The sequence below is a fragment of the Octodon degus genome, unplaced genomic scaffold (genome assembly GCF_000260255.1).
Source record: "Octodon degus isolate 3935 unplaced genomic scaffold, OctDeg1.0 scaffold00001, whole genome shotgun sequence".
In the NCBI taxonomy this organism is placed as follows: Eukaryota; Metazoa; Chordata; class Mammalia; order Rodentia; family Octodontidae; genus Octodon; species Octodon degus.
Genome location: NW_004524577.1, coordinates 2,323,857 through 2,336,220, shown reverse-complemented (window position 1 = coordinate 2,336,220; position 12,364 = coordinate 2,323,857). Strand labels below are relative to the sequence as shown.

Here is a 12,364-nt window from a genome sequence, read left to right as displayed (position 1 = left end):
AATCGAACTCAGGCCCTTGCACTTGCCAGGCAAGTGCTTGTGCCATTGAGCTTTCCCTGGCTCCCCTTTTAATTTAATTTAATTAATTAATTATTTTTTTGGCAGAACTGGGGTTGAACTCAGGCCTTTGCGCTTGCCAGGCAAACACTTATTCTACTGAGCCAACTCCCCGGCCCCTCGCCTTTTTATTTTAAAGCAAATAATTTTTTTTAAACATTAAAAATATTAGCAATATGCTTAAATCAATTTTTACATTTTTACATGCTATTTGGATGCTGTCTTCAGTCCGTTAAATTTTAATATCTATGGAACAGTGCCGTCATCAAAACTTCTATATGTATTTCAGCCCGTCTAGAGAAGTAAACTTGGGGAACCGGCTCGCCTCTGAACCCGCGCGGGGCCGCCGGCTGCAGGGCGCAGTTCCTCCAGGACACGCTAGAGGGCGCTATCGCGGGCGGCTCCTGGCGGCCTCTCTGGCGCGCGCTGCGGACCGGAAACGGGCGCGCAGTTCCGGCGCTGTGCATCCTGGGTCGGCGCAGCCATGGCGGCCCGTGTCCTTTCCTCCTGTGTCCGCCGCCTGCCCTCAGCCTTCGCGCCGCCGCCCCGGGTTCCCACGCTGGCCCTGGCCCGGACGCTCGGCACTGCGTTGTGTCCCGCGGGGACCCAGACGAGGCCAGGGGCGGCGCAGCCGGCCTCGTTGCTCGCACAGGTGGCTCGCGGTGACTGGCGGGGTTGGCAGGGTCGGGGATCCGGTCGCGGGTGGGGGAGGGCCGCGGCCGCAATTGCTGCGGGCGGGCGCGGAGCCCCTCGTGCGAGGCGAGGCGAGGCGACTTGTGCGGGTGCCGGCGGGACTGCTGCGGCGCTGCCCGAGCTGGGGACCGCAGAGCCTCGGGCTGAGCGCGGGGTCGGCGCTGGCGTGTGCTCGGCGGGGCGGCCGCGGGCGGCTAGCGGTCCTGGGCCCGAGCTGTGCTGGAAGTGCTCAGCGCCGTGGCCGCCTTCTGCGGGAGGGCTTGTGCGCTGCCGAGAGGAAGCCGCCGGCCTCCCCTGGAGAGGTTCTCTTCTTGGAACTCGGCCTTTCCCTTCCCCTGTGACACCCTTTACCTCTTTGGGCCCCTCTGGAAGTCCGGATAGGAAGTGGGCTAGGGATGCAGCGCAGCCGCACGGCCCTGCCTTGGCAAGCACGAGGTCCAGCGTTCGATTCCCGGTACGAAAAAGAAAGCTGGGAACCCGGTAGTGTGTAGCTTTCTTAGCGATGCAGCCTGGACCAGGCTGCCACCGCGTGGTGCTGGCGCCCACCCGGTCCTCAGCACGCCTTTGTGGACAGTGCATTTTTGAACTCTCACCACACAAGTCACCAGGGTAACAAATCCCCTGACTGTCCTCCCACTCGCCTCTGGTTTCCTCCTCTGGGATGAGGTCTCTGCGAGGCAGTGTGTTTGCATCCCAAGATTAAGGCCTGCCTGAGCCGGACTGCGCGGTGCGTGCACTTCCCAGCTACTCTGGAGGCTGAAGATTTGGTGAGAACTTACAACAGGTGAATGCAGCTTAGGAGCGTGTGCCTACCCTCAACTCTGTTCGACCTCAGTAAAAAAAACAGTTGTTTGAAGGTGGAGTAGATTAGGTTAACTTCCGACCTTCTGAGCTTCCTGCTGGTTTCGGCCATGACTGCATCGCTACAGTAGAAAATAGAGTCTCAGGCTAAGTCAATCAGAATCTGAACTCAAGAGATCCTTTGAGTAGCCAGTGTTGAGGCTCACTGGCCGAGTAATGGGCTAGTAGTTCAGAGGACGCTGTCCTGTCAGCTGTCTCAGAAAGGTAATACATAGGCACCTTAAGTCAGGGGTTTAAAGGATGGAGTAGAGTGGCCGAGTGTCTGGGTCCTGAGACCGATTCCAGTGTTAGAAACACTGATGGATTGTCCCTGTTTTTACAGCGCTGATTCTCAAGCTTGTTTGGGCATATGGGTATAGACTGAGCTGAAACAGATTCAGATTCCGTGGGCCTGCCTGTAAGGGGCCTTGGAGTTTCCATGTGCAGCAGGCTCCCCCACACTGCTGCTGTAGTCCTTGGCCCCACTTTGAATAGCAAGGTGCTTGAAGGTCTTCCAGCTTTGCCTGGTTTACATGTTCAGCAGAGGAAATATTTTACTTCGGGTTCAGAGTAGTTTGACTAAGTTCATTGGAAGGTATGAGAGACAGTTAGAAACCAAGCCTGTTGAAGGTTGTGGGTGCTCTGCTGAGGTTACAGGAAGCAAGGTCTGTGGAAGGCAGGAATGAGATCCGTCTTCCCGGTCAGCCAGGCTTTGTGACTGAGTGAACACGTTGCCAAGAAACTGGGGAGGGCAGGGACTGGCTCTGGCGTTTCTGGCTAAAGCCCCAGGTGGGAAGAAGTGGAGGAGTCAGGGAAAGTTTTGGAGACAGGTGTGGGGCTTGTTTCTATCAGTCGGCTTTGAGCCAGCTAGGCAGAGCTGTCCAGTGGCCAGCTCCAGGGAGGGCCTTGCAAGCTGTTTCCTTAGGCAGAGCTGAGCCCCAGTGGACTAAGGTGGGTGATGCAGCTGATCAGGTGGAGTCCCTGTCCGGAGGCCAGTCACGCTGTCTGCAAGCACTGCCTTCTCTGAGGGGGGGCGGGGGCCGCACGTGATATCACCTGCAATCCTTAGGTCGCAGGTGTGCGGGGATAACACATAGAAACAGCCCCTGCTGCCTGTTGGGGAGGCGAGTCTCCTCGTTCTCTACTGTAATTTTTGGGTTATTGTTGTTTTGAATTGAACAGTGGAGATTCAACAGGGAGGTGCACTGAGACCCTCCGGAGAGGTTGTGGGGAGGAACTGTGCTAGGATACACAGCCATTCTCTGCCTCAGCTTCCACACCTGTAGAGGGAAGTGTTGTGCATCTCCCAGGGTCCCTGGGAAAGCTGAGTGAGTGAGTGGAGAGTGCTTCAGGCTGTGCTTAGTAAAGAATCAGTAAAGACACCAGAGACGCAGGCCCAGTAGAGACTGAGAGAAAGGTATGGGATCAGGTATTTGGGGCTTCAAGCAGAGGGTGACACTGGCCAGCTGTCATTGTCGTGGTCCTACAGCACAATGCTAAGCTATACTTATGCATGAGCCAAACAGTGTCCAGAGCCCTTTACTTCATCTCATTGATGCCTCACAACAGTCTGCCAAGCATGGTACTGCTCTGTACCCCACTTTACAGATAAAGAAGCTGAGGCACACAGAGGTTCCTAGCTTGCCCAGCTGCAGATGGCTCAGGAAAGCTAGCCGCAGGGTGCAGCAACGCGCCAACCCCTGGGTGTGCCTTCTGGAGCACAGCCCCTCCCTGCCTTAGCTGCCCACCCACACTGGCTGGGGCTCCCGTGGACTCTAGCAGCGGCCCGCTTGCTCTAATCACATGGTGCTTACCCGCACTGGCGGCCAGGGCTGCCTGACACCAGCATGCCCTCACTAGGCCTCCTGTGTTATTTTTAAACTCTTTTTTATTTTTTATATTTAGGACAGGGTCTACAGGGTCTCACTACAGATTGGACTTGTAGTGATTCTCCTGTGTTCAGCCTCCTAAGCACTGGGATTAAAGGCGCGCGCCACCTCACCCAGTCTCAGTCTCAGTGTGCCCGGGGGGGGCAGAGCCAGCACCGCACACTAGGGATTGAATCCTAGCTGCTACATTCTGCCTAAGCAGGCACTTTAATCCGCTCAGCTATCTGGCCAGCCTAATTTTTGGATTTTCAAGACAGGGTCTCTGTGTAGCCCAGGCTGGCTTCAAACAGCAATCCTGGCTGAGCCTTCCAAATGCTGAGGTTCCAGGCGTGTGCCACCATGTTCAGCTCTCAAATTTCTGTCACTATGTTATTTTTTTGGTATGTATTTGGTACAAGGCCTCATTACACAGCTCGGACTCATAGTGATCCTCCTGTTTTCAGCCTCCCCAGCCCTGGGACCACAGGTGTGCACCACTGTGCCCACTGAGCTGGGGCTGGTGCCAGTGTGGCATGTGGTACCAGGGCTTGAACCCTGGTCCCTGTGCTTGCCTGAGTAGGTGCTTAGTCCACTGTCTCGCTGGCGCTTCTGTCATTACTCTTAAATAATTTCTTTTCTCTTTAACAGGGGAGGCAGGAGTACAGTCCCTCTTTCTCTTGTCCATCCTACTTGTGACCTGGAAACCTCTTCCAGTTATTACTGATAGGTGGCCCAGGGATTCTCTCTATCAGAGTCTCCCCACCCAGAGGAAGGAGACCATGTACTTAACAGTGAAACTGTGGCTCAAAAATGTCCCTTCAAAGTACTTGACTAAGGGCCAGGGAGATAGCTCAGTGACTTAAGCACTTGCCTCATTAAGTGCAAGGTCCTGAGTTTGATCCCCAGTACCACAAAAAAAAAAACAACCAAAAAAACCCTCGAAGATTCTAGACTATGCCGAAAATTCAATTAATCTCTTTAGTTTGTTTATTGAGCATAATTTTAATATCAAGTTTTATTTTAAAAGTAAATAAGTAAATGTTTCTTAACACAGAGCTATATATTGGCTTGGTTCCTTTGGGGTTTTGTTTTGTTTTGTTTTGTTTTTGGTGGATTACTGGGGATCAAATTTGGGCTTTGTGCTTGTAAGGCATATGCTTTTTTGGTGTTTTTTTGTTTTTTTTTTTAATATATTTTAGGGAAGGGTCTACAGGGTGTTCAGGATCACACTACTAAATCAGGCTCCTAGGGATCCGCCTGTTTACAGGCTCCAAAGAGCTGGGATTGCAGGCGCACCACCAGTCTCAGTTGCCATCTAAGTATGTCCTGGGGGCAGGGCCTGCACATCAGGCCTGGGGATCAAACCCCTGGCCCGTGGCCCCTGTGCCTGCTTGCAGGTGCTTTAGTCCGCTGAGCTATTTATTTGGCCAGCTCTTGGTTTATTTTATTTTATTTATTTGTTTTTTGGTGGAACCAGGGATTGAACTCAGGCTCTTGCTCTTGCCAGGGAAGCGCTTACTCCACTGAGCCATCTCCCCGGCCCAGTTTTTTTTTTTTTTAAATCAGTATTTTTTTAGAGCCTTTTGTGAGTGTCAGGGACTGAGCAGCAACAAGCCAGTTCACTTCTTATGGGGGAGTGCCCTAAGAACTACGCACTGAGGACTTCAAAGTAACTTTGGAACGTGAACCAGTTTAGATTAAGGAATCCACAGTGAGCCAGACAGCCAGACGTGTGATTTTTCTTAACCTTCCCCACATGTAAATCCCCTGCCCTGTGGAGTTAGAGCTCACCCCACATTCAGTGAAAGAAACGCAGCCAAGATCCAGTACCTACTTAAGTATCCGGCAGCTTGATGTGGGTCTCGAGATATTCCTCTATCCCCGCAGAGATTGATGACCCATGCCGTGGCTGCAGGCAGTAAGACAAACCTCCCTGGAAGGGAGCTAGATTGGAATGTGGTGGCTGGGTAGGTGGTTTCAGGCCTCCTGGCTGAGGTCAGTGCATCCACCACTGAAGCCAATTTTGAGATGCCTTTCAGTACCGTCTGACAACTCCGCTGGCCGGCTGGCCACCTGCTTAAGACAGGATCTTACCTTGTAGTTGAGGTCTGAGCTGCCACACCTGGCCCTAAAGGACTTCAGAAGCTAAGGCGACAGGCTCCGCAGCATGAATATCCAAAGCCTGCACTCTGAACCCGCAAGTCGGGCCAGTCTGGCTCTGAGAGGAAGGAAGCCAGGGCTGCCTGCCCAGCTCGGTGACGGCATGTCCCAACGGCCGCCGTTCCATATAGCCCTAAGAGCTCTGTAAAGGACAGCCCTCAGTGCTTGCGTGTATCTAAAGGCGCTTTGGGTTCACTGACCACGCTGCCTTCCTGCCCACACTCTAGGTGCCGGGGAGGGTCCCACTGCTGTGCCGCCAGTACAGCGACGCGCCCCCTCTGACGCTGGAAGGAATCAAGGATCGGGTTCTCTATGTCTTGAAATTGTATGACAAGATTGACCCAGAAAAGGTGACTGATACGGTTTACCCCTTTCCCTGCAGTGTTTGATCCCACCGTGTGAAATTCCAAGGGTGCTCAGTAGAGGGTCTCCTGACTCCCAGCCGCCTGGTGCCCGCTGGCGGTGGCCAGCGCCCCAGATGCTTGTGTGTCCTTGCGCAGACGATGCCGTGTCTCACTTTGCGACTCGCTTCCACAGTTCTGATCACAAACAGAACTGCACAAGCACCAAAGCAAATTCCCCCATAAGGTCAACACTGAACCTAACGTGGGATTCGAGTTGGGTCTCGTCCAACCCGGTTTACGCCCAGAATTGGGGAAAGAATCAAGTCTGTGAACCAAGGCCCTGCTACGCGTGCACCCATGCACACACACTTACGGCAGATCTCCCACAGGACACGCTAAGTGGGCAGAGGGCACGGGTCAGTTGTAGAATGCACACTAGCATTTGCGACCAGGGTTTGATCCCCAGCGACAAACCTACATGTGCTAGTGTACCACTTGTTCTGCCCCTTGCTTTTTTTTTCCCTTTGCAGAACTGGGGATTGAACTCAGCCCCTTGCGCTTGCCAGCGAAGCACTTGTTCCACTGAGCCCTCCCCCCGGCTCCTGCCCCTTGCTTTTTTAATTTCATGACTCTTCAAGATTTTTATCATAACAGAATGGGCAGTTCAGGCTAACCTTAAACTCCTTCTGTAGCCTAGGCTGGTCTCCAGTTTGCATCGTTCTTCCTGCCTCACCTGAGTGCTAGAATTGCTGGGATTACAGGCCTTACAGGCATCACAGGCATGTGCCACCATGCCCAGGTATAGTTTCCTTCTTTAAAGCAGGCCTGGAGCCAGGGAGATGGCTCAGTAGAATAAGCACTTATTTGGCAAGTGCAAGGACCTGAGTTTAATCCCCAGTTCCGCCAAAAATAATTAATTAATTAAACAAACAGGCCTGGTGGCACAGCCCTATAATCTCATGCTTAGAAGACTGAGGTGGAAGGACCAAATGTTCCAGGCTAGACCAGCAGGACCAATTTGGTCTTTACATAAAATCTTTAATCCATAGTAAATTCTTCTTTAATCCGTAGTAAGCAGGCACACCTGTAGTCTCAGCAGGAGGGAAACCCAGGCAGGAAAACTGATAGTTCAAGTCCCATGGGTGATTTACTGAAACTCTTAATATAACAGATAGGATAGGACTTACTCTGGAATGAACTCCAGGGTTGTAGTCTACCCAACCCTTTTTCCTTTTTTTTTTTTCTTCCTGTGGTACCAGGGATTGAACTCCGGACCTTGCTCTTGCTATGCAGGAGCTTGTACCACTGAGCCATCGCCCTGGCCCGCCCTTTTTCCTTTTTGAGACAAGGATCTCCCTGAATTGCTTGAGATGGCCTCAAACCTGGAATCACAGTCAGTCCTCTTGCCTGAGTCTCCCAAGCAGCTGGGGTTACAGGGCTATGCCACTGTCCTTGCAAAGAGCTTTTTTTTTTTTTTTTTTTTTTTGAGACAGGGTCTCTATATAGTTCTAGGTGGCCTTGTGCTCCCTTTGTAGCCTCCAGGCCAGTCTCAAACTCTGATCCTCCTTTTCAACCTCTGGAGTGCTGGGTGTGTACCAGCACGCCTGGTTCGAGAATTTTTGTTTTTTTGAACTTTCTGCCAAGCTTTCTTCCAGAGAGGCTCAGTCCCTCTCGGCAGCTGCCTTCCTTATGGTGGCCAGCACGTTGCTCAGCTCCTCATGCTTCTTCTTGGCACAAATGTGCGTCCCCAGACTTTTCTTGATGAACTTGAGGGTGCATTTATCCTTGACCTTGAGCAGCTCCATGGCGCGCTGCTCTTAGGGGGTGAAGCCGCACACCTCCCTGCATGAACTTGGTGTGTTTGGTGAGGATGTGCAGTGGCGGCTGTGCCTTGGTTTGCTCACATTCTTAGTCACCTTGTGGCCCTTGTTGAGGCCCAGGGCCACAAGATAGCAGAGGGCCACGGCTACTGTTCTTCATTGGTTGCTGTGGCGGATGTGAGAATTTGGTTTTTTGATAGGGGTTTTAAAGAATTCTTCCTTCTGATGGGGACAGGAGGCGTAGGCTTGCAGATAGACCCAGAACCCTGCACTTGCGGGCCAGCCCTCTGGGCCTGCTGCTGATCCTGTGGGGCTGAAGTAGGAGAAAGGTGATAGATTGTGTCACCTGCAGCTTGCAGCAGTCCTGATTTGCCGCACTGGGTACAACTCCAGGACCTCACACTGGCTAAGCAAGCCCTTACCCCTGGCCTGCATCTCCAGCCCTACAATAGCCAGCTTTTCTTTAAAGATAGGGCCTTGCTCTCTGTTCTGGGCTGGCCTTGAGCTTGGCAGTCTCATGCCTTAGCCTCCTGCATGCTGGGATGGTAGGCATGCACAACCACTTTTGAGGGAGAGAAATGCTGTATCTAAGGTGAGAGGTCTCAGCTGTCAATAAGGCAGCAGGAAACTAAACTTAAAAGTCATGTATAACAGTGATTAAAGGGCTGCAAGAGAGCTCAGTGGACTAAATGCCTGCCAGGACCAGGGTTCAATCCCTGTCACCACAGGCTGCACTGAGCCAGCTACGGAGACCAGGCGTGGTGGTGCACACCTGTAATCTCAGTGCTAGGGAGACTGAAAACAAGAGAATCGTTACCAAGCCGCATAGTGAGCCCTGTACAAAATACGTTTTTAAAAAAGTGATTAGGGCCAGGGACATAGCTCAGTATAACAAGCACTTACCTGGCAAGCGCAGGGGCCTGAGTTCAATCCCTAGTTCCGCCAAAAAAGGGATTAAAGACCATAGTAAAATAACATGCTGGTTGTGGTGGCACAGCCTCTAATCTCAGCACTCAGGCTGAGGCCAGAGGAGCTCAGCAAGTTCAAGGCCAGCCTGGGCTACATAGCGCAAAGCCAGCCTTAGAGAGACACTGTCTCAAAAACTAAACCAATAAACAGTAAACGATGTGATGTGCATTCCTTCATCATTAGCTTTATGCTATTAAACACTTGAAAGTTGAACAAAGTAACACAAAGCATACCTTACACATGCAGGCATGGGTTAAATGTATAATGGTAATTACAGTCTGTATTTTAAAAAATCTAGGGCTGGGGAGGTGGCTCAGTGGAGTAAGTGCTTCCCTGGCAAGCGCAGAGTTCTGAGTTCAGTCCCTGGTCCCGCCAAAACAAATAAATCTAACTGGGTGTGACACCTACGGGGTCACCCTCCTGTGGGAGGTGAGGGTCTGAGGCCAGCCCGGACTGCTTAGTGAGCTCAGCATCAGCCTAGACTGCATAACATCTGTGTGATGAGTAAGTGGCGTTGCGCTCTTAGGTGTTAGGAAAGAAATGCTTTCACACACTGAATTTCGTTTGGTCTTCCTTTCTTGCAGCTCTCAGTAAATTCCCATTTTATGAAAGACCTGGGCTTAGACAGCTTGGACCAAGTGGAGATTATCATGGCCATGGAGGATGAATTTGGTAACATACCAAGGCTTAATCTTGCATCTGTATGTCATGGTTCTTAGGGTGCAGTTCCACTGGGAGTCTGAGTGGAAATCAGGTGGGTTAGGGACAGCGCCCACTCCCTGCAGCAGGCATCCTCTGCCCCCATGGTCAGGGAAGGTAAGTACCAGGGACAGTCAGGTGGCTTCCAGCGGGGCAGGCAAAGGCCTCCCCTGGAGAGGGTCGGCCTGCGTGTGGCGGCAGAGGTGACAGGTTGTGCGGATGCGTCCTGTGACCTTGGTCTCGCTGAGCACTTCGCGCACTCCAAGCTCTCTTTGTTGGACGCTGTTGTGCATGGGAGACCTTCATGAAAACTGCTGGGTGGGAGCAGGGTCTGCGCCCCTGCTGAGCATGACTTCAGATCCGCCCCAGACACTGCTGCCCCGGGGTGGGGAGGGGGGCGCACTGTCTGCCCAGAGGTTACGAGCCCTGGGTCTGACGGGGTTAGTCCTGTGTGAGTCTGAACAGCAGCTGTTGTTCCTTCCGCTGTAACGTGAGGGCACCAGGGAGGAACCCTCTGGATGGAGGTAGCTCAGTGGCATAAGTGCCTGCCTGGCAAGTACAAGGCCCTGAGTTCTGTCCCCAGTGCCACAGAACAAAGCCCCTTTCATAAAAAGGAATAAAGTACAATCTACAAGAAATTACAGATTACATTGCAGTTAAGGATGTATGTGAATAAAGTACCAGGAAGTGGTCTATAGATGTAATCTGTCTAGTTATTGCAGAAAGCAAAAGAAAAAAGAATGCTTGACAGAAGTTTTCACCGTTTATAAGCAGGCTGCTTGCACTCATGGTTTGCTGCTTGGAGTTAGTACCTCCCTCGTGAACCTTGAGAACATGCCAAGTGAAAAGAGCCAGTACATAGTCTGTGTTGCATGATTCTGTAGGTGTAAAGTGTCAGGAAGCAGCAAATCCAGCCAGGCATGGAGGCTCGGAAGGGGAAGGGGTGAGGGCTGTAGGCCTGGGCTCAGTGCCCAGTACCACCAAAAAACCCCCTAGTCATTAAAGCTGCAAGCAGGCACAAGGGCTGGGATTCGCTCCCCAGGCCTGCCGTGCTGGCCCGCCCCCGGGTTGTCCTGAGACAGCAATTGAGCCTGGGCGTGGTGGCGCACCCCTGTAATCCCAGCTCTTGGGAGGCTGTAAACAGGAGGATCACTACAGGTCTGATCTAGTAATGAGACCCTGAAGGCCCTATAAACACTGCCCTAAAATCCCCGAGAGGCAGGTCCATAGACGAGGACATCATGAGCAGGGCTGCTCCTTGCTCCTGGGCTGGTGTAAGGCCGCGCACAGAGGCGCACTTTCAAGGAGGAACTGGCTGCTCCTGCGTCTGGAAAGCCCCCGCGCTGGCTCACCCCCAACTGGGACTCCAGACTGCCGGGTGCTGTGAGGCGTCGGGCGCATTCTGTACTCACGTCGTCTTGTTTTTCCTCTAGGGTTTGAAATTCCTGATATAGATGCGGAAAAGTTAATGTGCCCACAAGAAATTGTAGATTACATTGCAGATAAGAAGGATGTATATGAATAAAGTACCAGGTAAGCAGTGTGGCTTTCGGAAGTGGGCTAGACGTAATCGTCCAGTTGTTGCAGAGAGCAAGAGAAAAAATGAGAATGCTTGACAGACGCTCTCAGCAATGTTGAAACAGGCCGCCTGCACTCACTGCTTGCGCTTGAAGGGTACCGCCCACGAGGGCCTGGGAGCAGGCTCTCCTGCGCAGGGAGGCCTCCCTGATGCCAGCCCTTGTCAGCAGCAGCCTCTGACAGCGTTCTGAGCAGGGTGACTCGGGCAGCAGACCGCCCGCTGCTCCCCAGGGTCAGCCGTCCAGGGCGTCGCGGCCAGGAGGGCCCTCAGCCCTGCTGCCAGCCTGCTGCTCTTGGGCGGGCTGCGTAGCCTTTCGAGCTTTCTCATCTGTAAGATGGCGCCAGTAATGGGCCTCGCTCAGGGCGTTCTCCCTTTCTGTTGTTGAGACTGGGTCTCACTGCGTTCGAGGCTGGTCCTGCTCACTGTGTAGCGCAAGCCCGCCTCGAATTCTCAATGATCTGCCCGCCTCAGCCTCCCATGTGCAGGGGCCACACACACGTGCCACCATGCCTGGCCTAGCTGGGGCTTTTTTGAGGATAGTTGAACGGTGTGTGCGCAGTGCCTGTGATACTGCCTGGTAGAAGCCCGCAGACACTAGCTGTCACTCAGGCCCAGAATAATGAGGGCAAGACCTCTTAAGTTAAAATACCATACGGCGTCTGTGTGTGTAATTACACTAGACCTAATGTCTTACAAGATGCCACTTCAGAGTCGCTGACTACAGCAGAAACCACCCTGAACCTGCTCTGTTCTCATCCGGCCCCTTTCCTCACAGGACTCCGGCGACGCTGGTGAGGAGTGAGCGTGCGCTGTCCTCACAGCAGCTCTGCTGGACGTGTATTTAAGTTGTCTCGTTTTGCCCTTTGAAAATAAATCGGTAAAACCAACGTTTTTTTCTCCTTTTTCTGTGTTTATAAAGTGCTTTTGTATATTGATACTGCTTAGTATTTTAAGAATGTATCTGGAAAAAAGGTGGGTTTGTCATTCATGCTAATCCAGTTTTTCCAGCAGTGCCCTTGAAATGTTTCTCTCCCTGCTTTCAATCTGAGGAATAAATGTATTCATGAACAAAGAAGTTTTTATAGTCCATAAGCCACTGTTAGATGTTACCAGCTGCAGCTGGCAGCAGTATCTGAAACTAAGTTTTTCATCTCTTACTGAAGAATCCCCCCCCCTTTTTTTTTTCAGTTTTTTTAAATGGTCTTGCTTGTAGTTCAGGCTGGCCTCAAACTCTGGTGGTCTTCCTGCCTCAGCCTCCTGAGACCTGGGAATTACAGGTGTGGGCTACCACTCCCACCTCTATATTTATAGAATAATTTTGAAAAAAAAGGAAGC

The 12,364-nt window shown here is 52.1% G+C and overlaps 1 protein-coding gene across 1 annotated transcript; it reads left to right on the top strand.

Moving 5' to 3' along the window:
* The first annotated feature begins 507 nt into the window (after positions 1 to 507).
* Ndufab1 (NADH:ubiquinone oxidoreductase subunit AB1) lies at positions 508 to 11,916 on the top strand. Its single transcript, XM_004622891.2, has 5 exons — positions 508 to 709; positions 5,846 to 5,968; positions 9,336 to 9,423; positions 10,884 to 10,983; positions 11,805 to 11,916. Exons 1-4 carry the CDS (start codon positions 542 to 544, stop codon positions 10,973 to 10,975), a joined length of 471 nt encoding a protein of 156 aa, XP_004622948.1. The 5' UTR covers positions 508 to 541; the 3' UTR covers positions 10,976 to 10,983; positions 11,805 to 11,916.
* Positions 11,917 to 12,364: the final 448 nt, after the last annotated feature.